This window comes from Phoxinus phoxinus (assembly GCF_949152265.1).
Source record: "Phoxinus phoxinus genome assembly, chromosome: 11".
In the NCBI taxonomy this organism is placed as follows: Eukaryota; Metazoa; Chordata; class Actinopteri; order Cypriniformes; family Leuciscidae; genus Phoxinus; species Phoxinus phoxinus.
Window position 1 is genome coordinate 29,839,944 of NC_136886.1, and position 23,317 is coordinate 29,863,260.

General features: G+C 38.6%; 1 protein-coding gene across 3 annotated transcripts in view; it reads left to right on the forward strand.

The window, feature by feature from the left end:
- The window catches only part of myh11a (myosin, heavy chain 11a, smooth muscle), a 32,113-nt gene that overhangs the window by 1,733 nt on the left and 7,063 nt on the right, over positions 1 to 23,317 (forward strand). For 2 of the 3 annotated variants that reach the window (XM_079628066.1, XM_079628064.1), the window contains exons 2-35: positions 2,481 to 2,843; positions 4,279 to 4,435; positions 7,106 to 7,133; positions 10,660 to 10,759; positions 11,176 to 11,202; positions 14,113 to 14,205; positions 14,296 to 14,359; positions 14,500 to 14,598; positions 14,777 to 14,920; positions 15,033 to 15,128; positions 15,229 to 15,347; positions 15,488 to 15,640; positions 15,732 to 15,905; positions 16,156 to 16,329; positions 16,775 to 16,889; positions 17,139 to 17,332; positions 17,444 to 17,565; positions 18,310 to 18,379; positions 18,471 to 18,631; positions 18,711 to 18,819; positions 18,942 to 19,073; positions 19,162 to 19,368; positions 19,484 to 19,621; positions 19,702 to 19,825; positions 19,942 to 20,113; positions 20,215 to 20,427; positions 20,552 to 20,696; positions 20,791 to 20,997; positions 21,125 to 21,229; positions 21,367 to 21,519; positions 21,610 to 21,858; positions 21,963 to 22,175; positions 22,273 to 22,485; positions 22,566 to 22,727. In XM_079628066.1, the coding sequence (XP_079484192.1) occupies positions 2,502 to 2,843; positions 4,279 to 4,435; positions 7,106 to 7,133; positions 10,660 to 10,759; positions 11,176 to 11,202; positions 14,113 to 14,205; positions 14,296 to 14,359; positions 14,500 to 14,598; positions 14,777 to 14,920; positions 15,033 to 15,128; positions 15,229 to 15,347; positions 15,488 to 15,640; positions 15,732 to 15,905; positions 16,156 to 16,329; positions 16,775 to 16,889; positions 17,139 to 17,332; positions 17,444 to 17,565; positions 18,310 to 18,379; positions 18,471 to 18,631; positions 18,711 to 18,819; positions 18,942 to 19,073; positions 19,162 to 19,368; positions 19,484 to 19,621; positions 19,702 to 19,825; positions 19,942 to 20,113; positions 20,215 to 20,427; positions 20,552 to 20,696; positions 20,791 to 20,997; positions 21,125 to 21,229; positions 21,367 to 21,519; positions 21,610 to 21,858; positions 21,963 to 22,175; positions 22,273 to 22,485; positions 22,566 to 22,727 (4,974 nt within the window). In that variant the 5' untranslated portion in view covers positions 2,481 to 2,501. The remainder of the gene's footprint in view (positions 1 to 2,480; positions 2,844 to 4,278; positions 4,436 to 7,105; positions 7,134 to 10,659; positions 10,760 to 11,175; positions 11,203 to 14,112; positions 14,206 to 14,295; positions 14,360 to 14,499; positions 14,599 to 14,776; positions 14,921 to 15,032; positions 15,129 to 15,228; positions 15,348 to 15,487; positions 15,641 to 15,731; positions 15,906 to 16,155; positions 16,330 to 16,774; positions 16,890 to 17,138; positions 17,333 to 17,443; positions 17,566 to 18,309; positions 18,380 to 18,470; positions 18,632 to 18,710; positions 18,820 to 18,941; positions 19,074 to 19,161; positions 19,369 to 19,483; positions 19,622 to 19,701; positions 19,826 to 19,941; positions 20,114 to 20,214; positions 20,428 to 20,551; positions 20,697 to 20,790; positions 20,998 to 21,124; positions 21,230 to 21,366; positions 21,520 to 21,609; positions 21,859 to 21,962; positions 22,176 to 22,272; positions 22,486 to 22,565; positions 22,728 to 23,317) is intronic. The other variant, XM_079628065.1, reaches the window with a different exon arrangement.

Below are 23,317 nucleotides of genomic sequence, written 5' to 3' on the forward strand. Positions count from 1 at the left end.
TCTTTTATTTTAACGATAAAAGGTGTGCATGTAGCAGAAGTGAGTTTTAATCTGGCTTAGCAGAAAAAGGAAGTTTAACAGATATATTGGTTAGATCATTAGACCAGCTAGTTTTTACCAGTTTACTTGTGGCTATCCTTCAATAGTGAATCGGTTTAGCTGTGTTTTTGTGTTCTATCTTTAGGCTGCTTACCTGATTGTCACTCTAATATATTAACACATTTCTGCATCACCTGACAGACTCCTACTTGAAGTTGAACTCTTGTTTATTTCTTAAAACCAGTAGCTGGACTACTGTCTTAACAATTTAATCCACTCTTATCAAACAATCAATGTGTGTTTTGGAGAAAAAAGGCCTTTATGGTCATTAATGGCAACATGTTGTTTAAATGTCCCTGAACTAGGAAGCATTATATTCAGTATATATTTTCATTGCAACAGCTTTAAAGCTGGTGCCGTTGACCTGGTCTGAACATCCATCTCAATATAAATGTTAATAAAAGAGACTGAAATTACACAGCTGCTGCATGAGAAAAAGAAAACCATATGGGTGGAATGAGAAAAAAGATGAGGAGGAGTAGAGAAGAGAGGAGGAAACTTTTCACAGGACCGGGGGTCACAAAAATCCATCCGCACAACATGGTCACATGATTTTCTGGGCTTTAGGCCCACTTGAACACAGGCCAAGGACCCTGATTTGTGCTACCTTTTACTTCTGCCATGTAAAAAAGAAAATGTCAGAACACAGCCTTAATTTAGGATTTGCAGTATGTTTGCAGCGGAGCTCCTGATCCATAAAAACCTCATTGAAAACTCGATGAGTCTCAAGTGCTGAAATGAAGGAGCTTCCCATGCACAGGACACAGGAAATTCCCACTTTTAATTAAATCAGCTTATCATAGAAAAACTTTGTTTGTTTGTCTCGCTCCCAAATGATTACAGGGCATTTAAATGACCCTTTTCCCTCCGTTTTTTTTTTTTTAATAGACGATTTTTGTTGTCATTTGGACAAAAGAATGTGGATTGAAAAACTGGTGGTAGAATAAGACACAGTTAAGAGATTCGCATTTTAGAAACTCTTTTAAGCATTATAATGTTGTATAGTCTTTTTTTATACAGCACAGACTCCGAAGAAACTTCAGTCATTCTCCCTGTTTTAATTGAGCAAGTGCAACACTGCTTTTAGATATTATGCACATTTCTTGCAAATTTATTGCTGGCTGTACAATTTAAAAATTAAGAATTTAATTCTGCGGTTTATATATTTTTTTAAGTTAACTTTTGTTAGAAAGTCAGTAAGTGGGAACAATATTTTCCTGTTTTTGTTGGGCTATTAGACCATACAATGTAAATGTACAAACAATTGGTTATAAATGGAGGAAATCGGTTCATATCTAAGGCGTAGTTCGGATATTGTTTCCCAAAATTGCTTTTAAAGCTCTGTGCTTGCATGAACTCCAAAGCTGCACCTGCTGTTTGCCAACTGTACTGTACTCGAAAATACTTGTGTAAACTTCCCTCTATAAGCCACCCAGAGGAAAAGAAGGGTGGGGGAAAGTGGCAGGAAAATTAGACCCCCACCAGCCTCTGACTGTCCCTGCCTAATGTTATCATTTTGGAGTAAACTGTGAGTCTGACTGGAGGCATACTATTCCCTATAAGGGCTTTGTTTGGGAGTTCACTTGCTTCTGCTGTTTAGGTCGACAGAGCGTCCACTGACTCAAAGGCAGCCTTATATGGTCATCGCAGCACGGGACCACAGCTAAGCACCAAAAGAAACAAGAAAAACAGCATTTGCTGTGGAGATTATCACATAATCATATATGTTTTTTCCCAGTAGGATATGTTTTGTGCAGTTTTTGGTCAGACTGAGGGATTGTTTGATCAATACGGACAACATTTTTTATATTTCCCAGGCATTTTTCTCATCCTTTCATCTAAATAGTGGTGTCCCCTGTGACCTAAGTAATGTTTGTTTAGGAAGAGGGTTTGTTTGGTGAACTTGGCAACTTGGTACACTGTCTGTGGCAATAGTGAATTGCAACCACATCCAAAAATCATCCATAAAGTGTTTGTTGGATGTTACATATTCCATTGATAATTGGTCGTTTGTTCACATCTTACCTTACACTCTTTCACCAAAGCGTCATGCTGGAATTTGTGTATGGATATCTCAACCAAGCGCTAAAATATCAAATATTGGAGGTGACAATTTGCCCATCAAAAATATAAAAATGTAAAAAAAACATAACTTTTAAAATTGTCTAATATTTTCAAATATCAGATATTGGGGATGGGCAATTTGGTCATATTTCTCTATTGTTGGGTGGACCTCGATGTCTGTGGTGGTTACAGCCCTGCCTTTTGCAACTTATATTTAATTAAAGTCTATTGCACAGACCCAATATTGTTGCCAATATTATTTAAATTCAGAAAGAAAATGTTGTGTTTAAAAATCCTTTTTCCTCTTAAATTTGTAGTTGTCTTAACCCAACACCAAAATGACGAAAAAGGGCTTGAGTGAGGACGAGAAATTCCTTTTCACGGACAAAGACTTCATTAACAGCCCCGTCGCGCAGGCAGATTGGACAGCCAAAAAGCTGGTGTGGGTCCCGTCTGAGAAACATGGGTTTGAGTCGGCCTGCATCAAAGAGGAACATGGTGATGAGGTCCTGGTGGAGCTGGCGGACAACGCAAAGAAAATCACAGTCAACAAGGATGACATCCAGAAGATGAACCCACCCAAGTTCAGCAAGGTGGAGGATATGGCGGAGCTCACCTGCCTGAATGAAGCGTCTGTCCTGCACAACCTGAGGGAGAGATACTACTCAGGGCTCATCTATGTAAGTATCCCACAGTGATTTTAAATAATATTAAAAATAATAATAATAATTGCTCAGTAAATTATAATTAACATGCTCTCTGATTTATAAAGTTGACTTAGGGTCAGTGACTGACGTGACTTTGTTTGTTGATATCTTGTTAATTTTTTAAAACATACATTGAAATGCAAGTCATACATACAGTGATTTCAATACACCTCTTATATGATAAGCTTATTTTTAATTTCTAAACTAAAAATATCATAAAAGCCTGACTGAAAGGATGAAATGCTTGAAAAGAAACCCTTAAGTACCTCAGCACAATTTTGTTTTTGATACAAGCAGTGAAAAAAAAATCATCTTTTGGAAATTGATCTTAATGCCTTAATTAAACAAATGAGGAAAACTCCAACCTTTAAGGACACCAATTTTCTTTGTGAATGAATAATGTATCGTAAATAAATAAATGTTCTTCCTTAAAATGCAGGGTGCAGAAGTCAGGACACTCCTATGTTAAATTCCCATAGAGGCAGGCAGAGTTTTTTTTTTAAAGGCCAGTTATTTCATGGATCCAGGATACTATGCATCCTGATAAAGTTTCCTTGGCCTTTGGAATTAAAATAGCCCCACATCGTCATATACCCTTCACCATACCTAGAGATCAGCATGGTTTTATTTCAGTTAGCCTAATAGCTGGTTTAATTTGCATTGAGATATGATCTTATGGAAAGTACCCCATGCCAATATCTAGGTATGGTGAAGGTATCTAGGCATCTCTCGTGTATTCAAGGTGCAAGAAAAAAAATATATATATATAATTTTTAAAGTCATTAAAATGTTGAAAATAATGTTTCAAGCTCAAATGAAAGCATATATTTTATATTAATATTTGTATTAATCTTAGACACTTGGACACTCTTGGACACTCATATTTGTCATTGACCCCCTGCTGACATTACTAATACATTACATTGCATAACATTTTATTATCAGGCCATGCATAATATTTAAAGATAACTTTGTGGCCGAACCAATCCAAAATTATGTTTGCACTGACAACCATCTAGCTTAAAATGGCCTCGTTGATTTGCAGTATCTAATGCACTAAAGTGTAAGAAAGAGGAAGTATACATTCCCCAAGAGAGAGAGGTTATATATAACTTCCACAGGCCTCCAAACTATGTTTGCACTCTGTTTTGGTAACAAACCATTAGTTAACGACATTTTGCTCTTGAGGAAATCTTGGGAAAAGGAGTCTTCCATATGGAATATGCATCGCCTAAGCTTTCAAATATTATGAGTGAAATATACAGACGTAATCCTAACTTCCTTATATTTATATTTTGAGACACACTGTATGACCCAGTACAGTGCTGCCATGTTTCCTTGTTGTCCTTTACCTGATGGATTCATAACACTTCATATACAGTGGAAAATTGATGTTATCTTTCTTCAGACATACTCTGGGCTGTTTTGTGTGGTGGTGAACCCCTATAAAATGCTGCCAATCTACTCTGAGAAGATCATTGAAATGTACAAAGGCAAAAAGCGCCACGAGGTCCCTCCCCATATCTACTCCATCACGGACAACGCCTATAGGAACATGATGCAAGGTGAGGCCCGCAACTGCTGGACGTTCGCATATTAAATCATAGCTTGCTTCTCTTTAGATCTAAATGTTTGGATTTCACAATAGCCGTTGTCTTGGAAACTTCCAACGCAAGTGGATCCGAAAGGCATTTTTATTTCACTATTTGCCAACAGAACAGTGTAGAATCTCTATATAACAACGAACGTCATTTGTGTTTGTTGAAATGGAGCGTGACAGCTCGTGTTCACAGGTCCATCAGTGGTGTGAGGGGTGCATACACACATGTCCCAGCAGGTCACACATCTAATGCCATTTTAACCACTTTCAAAATGATTAAAACAGCTGTTGTTACCCACAGAAGTTTGAAGCTATATTAGTGAGTGAAATTAGGTGCTAAATGAAAAGAAGAACAACCACAAGATATTTTACACGCCAGTCTTACAGCTTTTAGCCTGGTCAAAAGTGTTGCTAATGAAGTTGTTGATGCATCAATTCATCGAGAAAAGATAAGCGCTTAAGATAAAACCAAACCTTTCTGCAAAGTTTGCAATGGAAAATTTCAGAAACTGTTATCTCAGTTAAACTTGCAAAAAAAAAAAATCTTTCAAAAAGCAGAAGTAGGAAGGTGTGCTGTCACAATTCTGCTCAGTCCACTCATGTGCACATTAGACATGGGCTGAAGAATCATGCCTAAACCCTGTAAATATCCTTATTCATGCAGATCATACCTCAATGTTGTTCACAGTGCGACTCATTTCATGCTATATGAATAGATATTATCATTTATTGTTCACATAGCACAAAATGTGTCCAGTTATAGCACCCAAAAACCACATGACAACACATCTTTTGATGAAAATGTTTATTTCTGTCATTAATTACTCACCCTAATGACGTTCCAAACCCGTAAGACTTCCATTCATCTTTAGAACACAAATGAAGATCTTTTTGATGAAATCTGAGATATTTCTGTCCCTCCATTCACAGCTACCTGTACTCAAATCTGGACTAAACTGCTAAATTCACATGGATTAAATGTACGATCTCTATTTGAAGCTTGAAAGTGGTAGTTGTGAAGCTGTCAATGGAGGGACAGAAAGCTCTCAGATTTCATCAAAAAGATCTTCATTTGTGTTACTAAGATGAACGAACATGGGTCTAACATGTTTTGAGGGCTTCCGGTAGTAGCAATATCTTGAAATGTAACACTTGATGACATGAGTAAAAATCCAGCATGATCAAGCATGAGTGCCAGTGTTCACATTCCTGCTCAGGGGCTTAAACTGATCTTCCTTTGAAGTCCAGCAGGGTTTCCATGCTCAACCAAGTGTGAAATGGTGTAGCCTTGTCGTAAATCAAAACTTTAGGAGCCCATATTGGATGGAAGGGAAAATAAATGATTAGAAGTATGGTATATTTATGGCATTAAACCTATTGGATTTGAACGCACAACTTTTTACTAGCTTGGGTAAAACAATACCTGCGCATCTTGCTTTTTGTCAAACAGTCTGGCTGAGGTGCAGTTTCCCCATCGGTGTGTTTATATTTGGTTTTCTGCGTCCCGAATGCCTCGGTTTGTGCCTTAATTAGGAAGAAACAAGGGAACAGACTTCATGTTGTATGTGGAAACCTGCCCAGCTCAAGTCATATCCAAAATGAGCAATAGTCATTCATTGTGTTTACAACAGAACAAGGTTCTATAGTACATGAGCAGAACAGGCGAGCTCACATTCTGCTGATTGGCTGGTTGGGCGTCCGTCCAGTCTCCAGGATCATAGATAAGAACCAAACTCTCTTTGAATTTAATCTGCAAATTCATTGCCTTAGAATTGGTTAGAGAGGATCGTATTTTGTTTGACTTGATCAAGATACTTATTTGATAAATGATCTAATAATAGATGGCTTTTTATGTCATTCGGTGGTGTACGGTTAGGATTAGAAAACCTTAAATGGAGCCAAGATCATCTGTGAAGGTTTTCAGGTTCTAATTTTAGCAGCATGAATCAATGGTTGTCTCATTGCTGAACTCAGTAAGAATTGTGTTGTAACTCCCAAAAGAATAGTGGAGTCAGTTTTCCTTTCTCAGCTAATCAAATTGCTGCACTAAAACATCACAGATTATTAGATTATGTGCATTATTCAATGTTGTAATGACAATGGTATTTGATCATACACCATTTTACATGGCAGGAACTTGATTTAAAGTGACCGTCAAATTAAAATCGACAAGTCTTGTTTTTTTTATGGAATATTGCATTATAAATTATTTATCCATGCACAGAATTATGTGCTCTTGTAACCTTTAATCAAAATAACTTCCCCTCCCTCTTGCAGTGACATCTCTGCTCTTCTCTGATGATGTTTACTGGCGTGAGGGCGGGGCAACCTGTCACTCACATTAGATCGACCAATAGCAAACCACAACGATGCAATCAATTCCTGACGGACAAAATCAAGTCCCGTCCTACTTTTTATTTTAAAGAAGCCATTTCATTTGAATAATAGGGAAGAAAAGACTATCACAACCTCCGTTTCATGCCGACTTTCAGAAAAACGTTTTTTTTTCTAGGCTTAAAAGCATATATTTCATAATGTTCAAAAATGATATGGTAAATTCTCTTGCAGTTTCCATGAGCACCAGCCTGAGAGAGTTACCTTGGGCCGCTGTAATGTCTGTCTTTTCTTTCTACAGATCGAGAGGACCAGTCTATTCTTTGCACGTGAGTTTTTTCATTGTTTTATTTACATCACTGCAGTAACTGCTTTCAGTCTAACTGGCTTTTAAGCAATGCTTCTCCACCAGGACTTCCATGGGGGGCTGCAGGATGTTTAAATGGATTTGAATTTTTAAATGGTTAAATGCATTTTAAATGTATTCAAGCAATCAAAAAAACATAAAATCATGTAAACCTCTCAATTTATCATGTAAAAGTATAAAATCATACTTTTCTCTCTCTCTCCTAAGCTGTATCATTTATAATGTAGTTCTAATTGAAGAACATGCAGTTCTTGAAATTTGGACTCACAAAATGAATACTTTTGAATTAATTTAATAGGTAGAACTTTATTTAAATAGTCAACTTTAAACTTTCTACTAACTATAAGTTGCAACTACATTTCAACTAGTCATTAGAGTAATAGTAGAGTGTCTGCGCTTAAGATCTGCTAACACTTTATTTGTACATTCCCCAACAGAAATTCTACTGACTAAAAGTAACTTTGCAAGTACATGTTAACTTGTTCTACAAACCTAAAACCTAACCTAACAGTCTACTAATACTCTAATGAGAGTTAGTTGACATGTTGCAAAGTTACGTATCATTGTAGAATGTCTAAAGTGGACCATAAAGTGTAACCCATGATTTAATATATCAGTATTCCCATTTTCTGTTAATAAAAAAGTTTAAAAACAAGCAGCTATTACAGCAGAAACACCAGAAATATCTTATATGAGGAAAAACACCCTTACAAATAGAGTTAGATATGGTAAAGTTGAACTTGATTGACTGAAGTCGTAAAGAGAAGGCCTGTTTTGAAGCGCGCTGAGAATCCGGTGTTTGCGTAACACCAGCGTCTTGTAAGCGTATGCTTTAATATAAATAATAAAAATGGTGTTTGAAATTGATTTTCTTATCAAAAGTTATAGTCTCTTTCTGTTAAGTCAATGACTGACTGAACAAGCAGGCAGATGTTTTATCTTTCAGAATCAGCTAAAGGTTATCTTATATCTTCTGACAGTGGTTATTACTGTTTACATCCCTGAATAAAGGGGTTTAAGGGGACAGTCGTGGCTTAATGTTTAGAGACTCTAACCTGAAAGTTAGAGGTTCGATTCTCAATACCGGCAGGAAAAAGTAGGATGGGGAGTGAATGAACAGTGTTATTTTCCTCCTTAATATCCATGACTGAGGTGCCCTTGAGCAAGGCATCTAACACCCAATCGCTCCTCAGGCGCCGCAGCACATGGCTGCCCACGGTTTGTAGTGTGTGTTCACTACTCACCAGTCCTAATGTGTGTGCACTAACTTGGATGGGTCAAATGCAGAGGACAAATTCCAAGTATGGGTTAACATTCTTGAACACTACGTCACTTTTAAAGTTAACAGTTTTGACAAATTAAGACTAATGTTAAATCTGGAACTCACTCTTATAAGTTCCTTCTAGTATAATATTCAACAATTAAAAAGACAACATCTATCATATATAAACATTATGATTAATAGACATCATTTAAACTAAGAGTCCTACTATGACCTTTTTTTCCAAAATGTCCTTAGCACTGGGAACGAGGCAGATGAACCCAAGGGTCAAGTCTCTTCAGAGTCGACCTACTCGCAGGAAATGTGCCCCCTGCCCTGATTCTAAATCCAGATCATCTTGCATGTTGACTTCATTTGTGTTTGTTTTCTTCAGTCATTATTGGGCATTTGGTCCACGTCTGTAGAGGCCCCACAACAAAACCTGATCGGTCCTAAATAATAATAAAAAACATGCAGAAATAGCTGTTATAGTATTGAATAGACATAAGGTGATCTTTACAGGCGATATCATTGTTTCACGTCTGTGTGATAATAAAACAGCTGTGAAATATGAGGATGTTAAAATAAAATGGTGTTGATGCAATGTGTCAGTGTGGGAGGCACCCTCAGATACTGTCTGCAAACTTCCTCTGACTGTGGAATAGGAAATTGAAGCCATTTAAACTGCTCTTGGGCAACTGTTGCTAAGGCACAGGAATCTCTAATGACATCAGGATGTTTCTGCATGGCCCAACTTTCCCATGAAGTAACTTTTTTAAGCCGTCTCAAAGCAAAGTTTTTTTATTATCAAATTATTCATTTGGGAATAACCACCCAAAGTGAAAACACATGGACTGTTAAACTGTTAAAAACACTAATCTGAAGCAAAAATATACATGTTTTCCCATACCTCTTATCTAATGTGGTGTATGGGAATTGTCCGATACTTTAATCACCATTTGGTTACATTGTTGGCAACAGTGACTGTGATCATCATGAATTTTACTATACCTTATCATAAATGGTATAAAAAAAACTGTGGATCTACAAACATTGCTGTATAAAGTTCTCCATTAAATGGCTTTACTGATCTGAGAGCTTCCTGCTCCTGCCAGAGAATCAGCCCTTCGGCTGCACAGGGCCTGTGGATCCCAGACTCGGTTTTCCTAATATGGAAATGTTAGCGTGTCAGCATGAAGGCTCAGTAATATCTCTCGTATCATAGAAGGCGATAGTGCGCTGTAAGCTCTTGTAACAAAGTAAATTATAGATGATGATAAAACATATATTTTGATATAAAATTGAGTTTAATTTCTGTTTTTTGTTGCATGCATGCATATTTTTTTAAACACTATTCATTGTGATTACACTACCATTTAAAACTTTGGGGTCAGTCAGATTTTTTATTTTTTTTGAAAGACAACGATACATTAAATTGATCAAAAGTGACAGTAAAGAATTTTAAATTGTTTTAAATAAAAGCTGTTCTTTTGAACTTTTTCTATTCATTGGAGTCCTACAAAAAAAATATACCCATGCATTTCCACACAAAATATTAAGCAGCACAAATGTTGTATTTTTGGAGCAGCAAATCAACTAAATCCTTGAGTATCATGTGACACTGAAGATTGTAATGATGCTGAAAATTCAGCTTTGCATCACGGGAATAAATTACACTTTAAAATGTAGAAAAAGTTCATTTAAATTTGAAATATTATTTTACAATATTATTTTTTTACTGTATTTTTCTCAAATAAATGCAGGCTTCGTGAGTATTAGAGACTTCTTTCAAAAGCATTTTTAAAAATCTTACTGACCCCCAACTTTTGAATGGTAGTGTTGTCAGTCATAGAGTTATTTTAAACTAATTTTCTCCAACACAAATCTTCTGCAAGTACTGTACATACCATCCACCATCGATTTATCATTTTCTTGATTCATGTGTTTTGTATTCACAGCCATTACTTTCCCCGGCAGGTGGTCATAAATATGGTGGATGAGGAGAAAAGTCATGCGACTAAAATATTTACACAGCAAATATAGTGCCAAGACATGGACTTATTTTTCATGATCATGGCTCTGATGTGCCATTTCATTTACATACTGTAGAACCAAATCCTAAAACCTATTCTGTTTTGATGCCTTGCAAACACTGGCATTTCCATTATTAGTATTATTCAACAGAAGAAAACACAGTTTTGTCATTCAGTGTTGTTGTTTTTCCTAGTGGTGAATCAGGTGCTGGGAAGACAGAAAACACCAAGAAAGTCATCCAGTATTTGGCTGTAGTGGCCTCGTCCCACAAAGGCAAGAAAGACACAAGCGCTGTAAGTATGAACGCTCTGGAAAAACTCCTTTCTCTCTTTGATAACCTCTCAGTCTTCTCCTCAAGCCAGTGCTTATGGGTTCAGTCATCATGTTTATGCTTTGCCCTTGCTTTGACCCTGTTCCTTCAGATCAGAGCCTGACATTTTGAATCCTCTAATAATGACTTGAGTAATGATGTGCAAAGGTCATATAGTGAACAGATAAGAACAATTTTTCGGTATCATTTTCCATTTATCACAAGACTATGCTGGCTCTGATTTTGCCTAATACCAAAAAATGATTTGCTGTTGAGCCTTTAGTATCTCAAGGAAAGCAAGACTTCTACAGATGTTAAAGGAGAACCAGTGAATGCAACAGAATGTCCTTAGTTCGCATTCATCTAATGACGATTTCCTTAATTAATTTCCTCAAATAGCAACAATCAGGACAACAGTTTGCCTATGTGAGTAAAAAGGATTGTGACAAATTTCTTCTTGTGTGGGTTTGAGAGTTTGCATGCTTGAGTTTCTCACTGAGAGTGACATTAGACTAGTCTTACATGGAGGGACCATCTGAATAAACCACCTGTACGGCTACTGTTCAAATGATTGTAGACAAACAGTGTGCCAAAAAGCCTGACTGTTCGCATGGTGTTTAAAAAAAAAAAAAGATTATACTAAAATAATAATATCAAGATTATGTCGTTAGAGCACGTGTGAGCCATTCCCCCATCTGAGATGTGGTTAACTTTTTCTTTGCCAGAGCGGATGCCTGGCATTGAAATGGTCTTTCTGAGCACAGTGTGTGCATGCCAATTTATAGCCTTTTGAATTGACGATCTCATATCCTTTTCCCATTTTTCCTTGATCACTTGCATCATCTGTCAAGCTCATATGTGTGTGCATTAGGAATATAAACCCCATCTGCGTTTAATGCGTACTTATGTGGTACGACACAGGAAACAAAAATATATGCGCACATTTTATGCATAACAGCCATGCATATGAGCTTAAAAGGGATGCCCATAGTAGTTATGTTCTTGGTTCCTAAAAAAGTAGTTTCGTTACTTGAATGCACTACTTCGAAAATTACTAAACACTTCTTCTACATACTAGTCTTCTGAAAAGTTGAAGGTTGAAATGATTCGTTCTTCTTTCAGTTAAACGTATATAAGGTTAATTGCATGTGAGCGAGAGAGAACACCAGAGTATGTGAGTGGAGTGAATCGAAAGCTATTTCCAGTGAAAATCCACACTGGGTTTTCCATTTCCCGCTTGTCGTTCATTCTCCACTCACTGATGAGAGAAACCCGCTCTGAGTTTACATTATTGTTCTATTGTATTCTTTTTTTAGCATCATGAAGATTGAAGATGATCCATTAGCATGATTTCACAAGTGTTCGAATTCTGAATAGACTACTCACCTGGAAGAAGATTCGATTTTTAGTTTAATGCAAAAGGAACACTTGGTCGACAACTTTACATACCCCAGACTTTGTCAATCAATTTTTACTAAACATTTTTTATTTTTGTCTGATAATATTTCACAAATACCATCTTTCTTTTCTTTTGAGTGCATAATAGTCTATTGAAATAGTTTAAAATGTCTTGAATACTTATTATGTAATTGCATTGTGGGTTATTAACGTGTTATGTTCACAATGTCAGCAAGGTCAGAATGATCTTGGCACAAGAGAAAACACGGATGCCCTGACTTTACAAAAGTATCGCAGCTCCACTCCGCACCACTCACATACTCTGAACGGCACTCTGTGGACCAATGAAACTGTCATCTGTTAGTTAATATGCCTCTCTCTGCCCTGAGACCAAAGCTGTCGAACTTAGCCAAGTGCTTTAAGAATGTTTATACAGTCTTCACTCTGTCCTCTTTCTTCCCAGCAATCTCTCTGTCAACAGTCTCTCTGTCTCCATCCTTCTAAAAGTCCCTCTTTCTACTTCTTTTCTAGTTTACTTTATTTTTCTTTGTCAGTGTCTGAAGCTATCAGCGATCTTCTTTCCTTCTCAGCGGCAAGTTGCCTCTGGTAGATATCTTCTTTTTCATTTCTTTTTTTTTTTTGATGCTCAGTAAGAAAGTAATTGAGAGTCTGTGTCATGGTTAAAACTTTTTCTGCTTCATTTAAGTCTGAATCTAAGGCCCTGTTTACACCTGGAATTAAGATGCGTTTTGGTCGATCGGATCACAATTGGACAACCCTAAAACACTTTGAGCTTGTCCACTTTCGACCACTTCCATAGGTAGGCTAGTAGAAAACGCATTTGACCGGATTGCTTTCGTAGTGTAGACGCTCATGTGGTCGAATATGTTTGACCAAGCCACAAAAGACTATCTACTCACCTAATACGTAAACATTATGTGAAGCTAGCCAGACAAGATTTAAACTTGTCGGCTGGAGACCCAAGTTTGGTTAGAAGAGGAAAAACGAACCAAGCTCAATGTTCTGTCACCATTCCTGATTTCTAAAATGCGTTTCGGCGTCAGAGCAAAAACGAAAGCTGCTGCTCTCCATATGTTTTCCGTTGTCTCTGGTCATGTTAATATGTAAATTGCTTATTTCGTCCAGTCGATCGAAATATCTGAAAAATCCCATACATTTACCCGCCTATAGACCCTCCCTTCGAAGAAATCAGGACAAAAGTGGTCGAAAGTGGACAAAAGAGACATATTAAAACACCATGTGTAAACCTGTATGTGTCTCCCTCGTCTACTTGTGATCCAAACGACCAAGACGCATCTTAATACCAGGTTGTAAACAGGGCCTAATTATGAGGTTAGATGACACCAATAGCTTTGTGAACCATAGGCAGCACTATTCTCTCTAAGAACTTGGTGTTTCATCCCACAGATTAACTTTTATCTTGTTAAGTGAACTCTTAAATATCTATAGGCCTAATTGAGATCCATTTCATGAACCCTATTAAAATGTCCTCTCTCCCCATGCTTAGTATTCCAGACTGACCTCAACTGCTCCTCTTGATATCCTTGTATGAGGTGGACATGCTTGGCAGGCTTGAGATTTGGCAGCTAATAGAATATCACTCTTTTGATCTAAGGGGATTATGCCCATCTAAATTGACATGACCTAATTTGTTTTGCACTGTTGAAGGTACTTGCATCTTAAGTATTGCTTCAGGCCTTTGAAGAATTAATTTGCACCTAAATGTATTAAATGTCACATTTTTTTACCTGCCAAACATTTATAGTTAATGTAAATGTTAGTGTCTAAAGGAGAGCCTTTTCATCAGAGTTATTTTGTTTTATTCCAATCTTCTGGCATGTCCCCCTCTCATTTCTTCCTCCTATGACTTGTTTTCTATGGAATGGTTCTCATTACGTTTTAACCCTGGTACTGTAGGGTGAGCTGGAAAAGCAACTACTGCAGGCCAATCCAATTCTAGAGGCCTTCGGTAATGCCAAGACCATCAAGAATGACAACTCTTCCCGATTCGTAAGTTTGCAAATGATATATGATAGCAGATGTAACTAGAATGACACAAGACTGCAACTAATGTATGGATTCAAAATCTTTTCTTCACAGGGCAAATTCATCCGCATTAACTTTGATGTGACAGGTTTCATAGTTGGAGCCAACATAGAGACCTGTATCCTTTAAGACTTAATATATAGGCCATGTACAGATGCAGTTTAATTGTACATCCTGAATTATTAAACAATTAAATTATTTATTATTTTTAACATTTTAATGCTGGAGAGTTTAACCTTAATGTCCAAACCACTTCAGATCTGTTGGAGAAATCTCGCTGTATCAGACAAGCAAAAACAGAAAGAGCCTTCCACATCTTCTACTACATGCTAGCAGGAACAAAGGACAAATTACGCGGTAGGTGGAGACACCTCAATATGTTCAAACATATGGTGACAATTTTTCAGCTTGACTCATCGGATCTTTACCTAATGACTGACAGGCTAAGATTTCTAAATGCAGAACTGTTTCGAAATGTTCTTGCATCAATGGCATTCTTGCTGGGATATGTCATATTTTTATTCTCTATTGACAGAGGAGCTTTTACTCGAAAACTTCAACAAGTACCGTTTCCTCCCGGCTGGCCATGTTCAGGTTCCAGGCAACCAGGATGATGAGATGTATGATGAAACCATGGAGGCCATGGATATCATGGGCTTCACTGTTGAAGAAAGAACAGGTATCAAATGCAATAAAATATACACGTTTTCAGTTTATTTTTACCAACATGAAGAGTTTTGGAGTCTTTGAAAAGATAATCAATTCTGAGAAATGTTATTTCTTTTTGTCAGATGTCCTCAAAGTAGTCTCGACTGTGCTGCAGTTGGGTAACATTGAGTTCAAGAAAGAGAGGAACCAGGAACAGGCTACCATGCCGGACAACACAGGTCAGACACCTTTGGGAAAATGGCAAATGAAAGACATCTCAGGCTAATATAAATCATTATTACAAACCTAAATGACTGTTGAAATGTGTCTCATTCTCAGCTGCCCAGAAAGTTTGCCATCTCCAAGGCATTAATGTGACGGACTTCACAAGAGCCATTCTGACGCCACGTATTAAAGTGGGTCGTGAGGTTGTGCAAAAGGCCCAAACTAAAGAACAGGTGAAGAGAGAGTTTATAGTTGTGCTGCGATGTTGTGGAATTTGTGTAATGTTGCTCAGGTCTGTAATGAAACTGGAAAACTGCACGGTTATTATGGAAGGACGTACAGTATTACCAATAAGATGTTTTTTCCTTTTCAGGCTGATTTTGCCACTGAAGCCTTAGCTAAAGCTATGTATGAACGTTTGTTCCGTTGGATCCTTCTAAGAGTTAATAAGGCACTGGACAAGACGAAACGTCAGGGTGCCTCTTTCCTGGGGATCTTGGACATAGCCGGCTTTGAGATCTTCGAGGTTTGGAAAAATGAAAAGGAAATAATTAAATTTAGAAAACAACATCTGTAAAGTGTTAGTGCAAATGGCATCTACTGTATTTCTCCTTTAGGACAATTCCTTTGAGCAACTCTGCATCAACTACACCAACGAGAAGCTTCAGCAGCTGTTCAACCACACCATGTTCATCCTGGAGCAGGAGGAGTACCAGCGTGAAGGCATCGAATGGAACTTCATTGACTTCGGGCTAGATTTGCAACCTTGCATTGAGCTTATTGAAAGGCCGGTACGTTTTTGTGTGTGTTGATTTACAGGAACAGAATGATTCTTATCATCTGCTGTTTCGAACTGAACCAACTGCTTCCTGCAGAAATTTGTACGGTGACCAATGTCTTTTCATTTAATCCATTTGGCTGGATAGCTGTAACAGGCATTCTTTTGGTGGAAGTCTTGTATCAAATTCTTTAGCCTGAAGTGATGATGTCTTATTTTTACAGTACGTAATGTCACTCACTTTTACTGAAACTCCTCCACAGAACAATCCACCAGGCATCCTGGCTCTGTTGGATGAAGAGTGTTGGTTTCCAAAGGCAACAGATGTTTCCTTTGTGGAGAAACTTTGCAATACTCACTCTAATCATACTAAGTTTGCAAAACCTAAGCAACTGAAGGACAAGACAGAATTCTCTGTGCTTCACTATGCTGGACGGGTGAGTTTTGAAATATATATTTACTGATTTACATGTGGACAATATCGTGATCCAGATAATAATAACCCAAGGAATACAGACTCTGGGTCGAATACACTTCATGGTTGCGCCACTTTTATATGCAGCATTTCAGCACAAAAACCTATGTCTCAATCACTGAGCAGTCGCAATCGTGTTTAACTAGGCTTAATGCACTGAAGTAGCACTGCAGAGTATTTACATCAAGTCATTGTCTGTGCAACCACGCCTCTTTTCTATGTAAATTAGCCTAATTTTAAATAGCAAGATAGGGAATTGTGCGGTGCAAATAATGTCAAGCTTGAATTTTGTGGTCATTTTTACCTTTATTGTATGTAACGTAAAATAAATGCAGACAGTGCATCATTGGGCAAATTCTTCCCTCTGTATTGAATATCATGACCCAAACCTACTCTCGCTCAATTAGGTGGACTACAATGCCACATCATGGTTGACCAAGAACATGGACCCTTTAAATGACAATGTTACATCACTGCTGAATAATTCCTCCAATCTATTTGTGCAAGATCTGTGGAAGGATGGTCAGTATGAGCAACGCATGCTTCTTATATCTCTTAAAATATCTAAAAACTAAATATACAGTTGATAAAAAATGGTTGCAAACAAGTCAATTCCAACTACTGAATCAATAATCAATGGAATTGACTTGTTTGCAACCATTTTTTGTACATGTTCTCACTTTTTTGTTTTGGTTAATCAAAGCAGAATATTGGCAAGTATAACTGAGATAAGAATAATGGCTGATATCTTCTATATTTTCTGTTTCTCAGCTGACCGTGTGGTTGGATTGGAAACCATTGCCAAGATGTCAGACAGCTTTGCACCTAGTGCCTCTAAGACCAAGAAGGGCATGTTCCGTACTGTGGGTCAGCTTTACAAAGAGTCTCTGGCTAAGCTAATGACCACATTGCACAACACGCAGCCAAACTTTGTCCGTTGCATTATCCCCAACCATGAGAAACGGGTAAGTTACTATTGCATACCATGTTAAAATTGGCAGTGCCAATGATGTTTGGGCATAGGGCACATTATCAGACTAGTTATGTTAAAGGTACATTTTTCACTTCACCTGCAGGCAGGAAAGCTGGATGCCAACCTGGTTCTTGAACAGTTGAGATGTAATGGTGTGCTTGAAGGTATTCGTATCTGCCGCCAAGGATTCCCCAACAGAATTGTCTTCCAAGAGTTCCGGCAGCGGTGGGTAGCTCATTATTTTATATGGAGCTTTTCATTTAGTGAGACTTATTGCCTTTATCTAACTGTATATCAACTGTAAAAACAGTATATACTACTCTAGAACAGTGCTTCTCAAACCTGTCCTGGGGACCCCCCACCACTGCACATTTTGGATGTCTCCCTCATCTAACATGCCTGACTCCACTCACTAGTTCATAGACTTGCACCGCATCTGAAATCGAATACTTCCCTACTATTAGTAAGTGAAAAACAGTACGCCAAAAGAGAAGTATTTCCGAATACATAGTATTCGAGAAAAAAAAGAAGGTGCAAAGTAACCGGATGACCTACTACTGATGAGATTCTGAAGTGTGCATTCGATTGACACTTTACTATCCACATGAGACCATGGGGGGAGATTTATGAATGGAAGTGAAACGGCGCAACTGACACTTGTAGTTGTAGGTCATGTGACAGTAACATGGAGGATGTAGTACATCCGAATTTAATTCATACTACCCATATTCATACTATCTATTAGACCATACTTTTTAACGGTCGCAAAGTAAATTCAAATTCCAATGTATACCTTCTCAGACACTACGCGATTTCGGACACAGCGTTGAATTGGGTGTGTCCAATGAAGGAGACATACAAAATGTGCTTGAAAAGCACTGCTCTAGAATCACATTGAAAGATGTGAAAAAATGGTACAGGTTACCAGGTTATGTTATGCAATTCTCTTTATTTTACCTTTACGTACAGATATGAGATCTTGGCAGCGAATGCTATTCCAAAGGGCTTCATGGATGGCAAGCAGGCCTGCTGTCTCATGGTAAGATATTATACAATGAAATCTTGGTAAAGAGCATAATACAACAATAATGATGTAAAAGCTTTTTTCTTATACCTAACCCTTTCTGTAGATCAAGCACCTGGACCTGGACCCAAACCTGTACCGTATTGGTCAGAGCAAAATCTTCTTCCGCACAGGAGTCCTGGCCCAGCTGGAAGAGGAGCGTGATCTAAAGATTACGGTCATAATCATAGCCTTCCAGGCGCAGGCTAGGGGATTTCTAGCTAGAAAGTGAGTTAAATTTCTATTTCTTTATTTTTCAAAACCGTAATATGCTATTTGAGTGATTCTTATTTAAAACCGTGTGTAGGGCCTTTGCTAAGAGGCAGCAACAGCTGACAGCTATGAAGGTGATCCAGAGGAACTGTGCTGCTTATCTAAAACTCAGGAACTGGCAGTGGTGGAGACTCTTCACCAAGGTGAGACATTTCTTAGCTTCTGAATTTCTAATCTATTGAACAATGTGACTATGAACATAGTTTATATTTCCAACACTTGTTGTCTATGTTACATCTAAACACATTTCCCTCAATGTCCACAGGTAAAGCCTCTCCTGCAAGTGACACGCCAAGAGGAGGAGATGGGTCTGAAGGACGAGGAGCTCCAACGGGCCAAAGAATCTTCTCAAAAATTTGAAATTGAGCTAAAAGACATTGCACTGAAACACACGCAGGTATGCAGACATCCTGACGTTGTCCTTCTGCATTAAATGCCAATTCATTAAACACTGATTACAAACAATATTATCCTTTCATCTGCAGCTTATGGAAGAAAGGAACCAGCTCCAGGAGAAATTGCAGGCTGAGACGGAGCTCTATGCAGAGGCAGAGGAAATGAGAGTACGGTTAGCTAGCAAGAAACAAGAACTTGAGGAAATCTTGCATGAGATGGAGGCCAGGTTGGAAGAAGAGGAGGATCGCGGTGCAGCCCTACAAATGGAAAAGAAGAAAATGCACGACCAGATCAGAGTAGGTTATCATCTATTGGTTTTCATTCACAGGCAACCAGTACTTGTTCGAATTCTGTCCTTAGATTAAACTCTACCATTTAGTCTCTCTCTTATCTCTCAATGAATGTTCTAAGGATCTTGAGGAACATCTTGAAGAGGAAGAGGATGCACGTCAGAAGCTGCAACTGGAGAAGGTTACATGTGATGCCAAGATGAAAAAGTTAGAGGATGATATCCTGATGATGGAGGACCATAACAACAAATTACAGAAGGTTTGACTTCAAACAAGATGGCATATGTTGGCGGTGGTGGTGGAAATATAGGTGTACTAAATTAAGTACTCTGTTTGCAGGAGAGGAAGCTTCTAGAAGAAAGGGTAGCAGATTATAGCTCAAACCTAGCTGAAGAAGAAGAAAAATCCAAAAACCTGACAAAGCTGAAGAATAAGCATGAGTCAATGATCTCAGAACTGGAGGGTTTGTCCATTATTTACTTTTGATAATGATAATGTTTGTCCGAAAATCAATCACATTACTGTATTAATTAATGTTAATCAGTTATAAGTGATAATATATGTGTTTTTTTATCATAGTGCGCTTGAAAAAAGAGGAGAAGACTCGTCAGGAACTGGACAAAGCCAAGAGAAAGTTGGAGGCTGAATCAAATGACCTTCAGGAGCAGATTGCTGAACTTCAAGCTCAGATTGCTGATCTGAAAGCCCAGCTTGCTAAGAAAGAGGAGGAGCTTCAAGCTGCACTGGCACGGTATACAGATATTAAGCAATTTAAATCGTTCAAATTGCAGATTTTTCGTCATATTTCACAAACCTATAGTACATATTGTATTCTCTCTGCATTTACATCAGAATGGAGGACGAGGCAGCTCAGAAAAACAATGCACTGAAGAAGATCAGGGAGCTGGAGGGACACATCTCAGATCTTCAGGAGGACCTAGAGTCCGAGCGGGCTGCCCGGAATAAGGCTGAAAAGACCAAGAGAGACTTAGGAGAAGAGCTTGAAGCTCTCAAATCAGAGCTGGAGGACACATTAGACACCACAGCTACTCAGCAAGAGCTCAGGTGTCTGGATAATTATGAACTGATTTCTAATCTGAAGTGCATTGTATTGATTTAATATATTACACATTGAGAAAAGGTTTTTTAGACACCATTGACCTTATCATCAGGATGCATATTTTTTCAGGGCCAAACGTGAGCAGGAGGTGACTCTTTTGAAGAGAGCTATGGAGGACGAGAGCCGTGTCCATGAGGCTCAGGTGCAAGAGATGAGACAGAAACATACCCAAGCTTTGGAGGAGCTTACAGAGCAGCTGGAGCAGTCCAAGAGGGTAGGCCACCATATCTTCTGTTTAGCTTTCTGAAGAACTCTCAGTGTTATGTAAAATATGTGCTTATGCAAAATATATACAAAATGCTTCTTAGGTGAAGGTAAACCTGGAGAAAGCCAAACAAACTCTGGAGAAGGAGACATCAGAACTTCACGTGGAGATCCGTTCTCTTGCTCAGGGCAAACAGGATGGTGAACACAAGAGGAAGAAGGTGGAAGGACAGCTTGTTGAACTGCAGTCTCGCTTTATTGACAGCGAGAAGCAGAAAGCTGAGCTGGGTGATCGGGTCTCTAAAATTACTGTGAGTGATAGTCGAGGATGTATTATTAGACATGTTGCTGTTGGGAGAACCTACAACATGTTTGTAAGTTTAAAGGTTTTTGATCTTAGAGCAAACACGGTGTGTTTAACATGTGGCTCTTTGATAGGTGGAACTGGAGAGCGTTACCAACCTTCTTAATGAAGCCGAGGGGAAGAACATAAAGCTTAGCAAGGATGTGGCAAGCTTGAGTTCTCAAGTCCAAGATACACAAGTATGTGCTATGTTATGGAGTGTTTTTTTAATTATAGCTTCAAACCAGAAGCTTTAAGCTAACACCATTATTTATCGATGTGGATAGGGTTTGAGTTGTTGGCTTAATGGATTTTGGATTTTGACTGACGTTTTTAGGAGCTGCTGGCTGAAGAGACGAGACAGAAGCTCCAGTTCTCTACCAAACTGCGACAAATGGAGGATGAGCGCAATGCCCTACAGGAGCAGCTTGAGGAGGAAGCAGAAGCAAAGAGGACCGTGGAGAGACATGTCTCCACATTGAACATTCAGGTAAGGTTAGCGATATTAAGATAAATAATCTGTGGTCTTGCTCCATTCACACCCCAATATTTACCTTTTGAATATCCTTTGTGTCCACAGCTCTCTGACTTCAAGAAGAAGCTGGAAGAGGTGTCAGGTAATGCAGAACTTTTAGAGGAGGGTAAGAAGCGGCTGCAGAGAGACCTGGAGGCATCCAATACTCAGTTTGAGGAGAAGGCAGCAGCCTATGACAAGCTTGAGAAGACCAAGAACAGACTGCAACAGGAGCTTGAGGATACTCTGATGGACTTGGACAACCAGAGACAGTTGGTGTCCAATCTTGAGAAGAAACAAAAGAAGTTTGATCAGGTTTCTGATTATCTTTTAAAACATTACGCAATATGTCTACTTAATCATTTACATGTTTTTCCATTGGGTGTGGACATATCTTCACTTCTACTGTTTCCTTTCAGATGCTTGCTGAGGAGAAGACCATCTCTAATAAGTATGCAGATGAGCGAGATCGTGCAGAGGCTGAGGCCAGAGAGAAGGAGACCAAGGCTCTGTCTTTAGCTAGAGCTCTTGAAGAAGCTCAAGATGCTCGTGAGGAGTTCGAGAGAGCCAATAAAACCCTTCGTGCTGAAATGGAGGACCTAGTCAGCTCCAAAGATGATGTGGGCAAGAGTGTAAGTTCAAAGTGCAAACCATTAAACAAATCGATCATAAACAAACCTTCCATTGAAGTCAGAGAAATTTCAAATCAAACTCATTTTCAAATTTTAGGTGCATGAGCTTGAGAAGTCAAAACGTGGCCTGGAGGCTCAGGTAGAAGAGATGAAGACTCAGTTGGAAGAGTTGGAGGATGAATTACAGGCTGCAGAAGATGCAAAATTGCGTTTAGAAGTCAACATGCAGGCTCTAAAGGCCCAGTTTGAGCGAGATCTCCTGGGCAGAGATGAGCAAGGGGAGGAGAAGAAGAGGCAGTTGGTCAAACAGGTACAGTACCTCTTCTTCGCTCAGACTGTGACATCCACATCCATGTGTATAAGGGTTTAAACAAACATCTTTACCAACAGGTGCGTGAGCTGGAAACTGAACTTGAAGATGAGCGCAAGCAAAGGACTGCAATAGCTGCTTCCAAGAAGAAAATGGAGGGAGACATAAAAGACCTTGAGGGCCAGATTGAGACATCTAACAAGGGTCGAGACGAGGCGATCAAGCAGCTCCGCAAGCTCCAGGTGAAAACGAAATTTTATACATGGGTGAATTTTAGGGCTGCCCCCTAATAGTCGACTAAACGTTAGTCGACTAGAAGAGGCTTAGTCGACTAACATTTTATTAGTTGGTTAGTCCCAGTCAGTGAAGGACAGATCGTTAACACCGCTTTGTTAACATTCTTTGTGGAAAATACAGTATGTTTGGCAGGAAATCCAAACGGTCACTTCCATTTTTTCCTGACAACAGCGGAAACAACTTAAAATCCTCCTTAATGTTTTGGTCATACAGATAAGAGTAATATATTATTTAATAAAGGATTAATAAAGAAAACACGCTGGATGCGCTCTTTGCCGTCTCTGTCTCCGTGAACTGGATCGTGTCACAAAAATTAAATTAAAACTCAGCGTATAGGCTACTTGCCTCACAGACCTGAAAAATATATCTAAAGAAAGCTTGAAGTGTCTACTTTTAAACAAACCAATTCAAATCGAAAAGAAAAAAAATACTCTCTGCTTATGTAAACCGTATGAAAGGTCCATTTTTCTCTAAAGACGCCTCCACTAAACTGCGGAGATGGCGAGACGGCATCGTGAACTTCATCTTTGCAGCC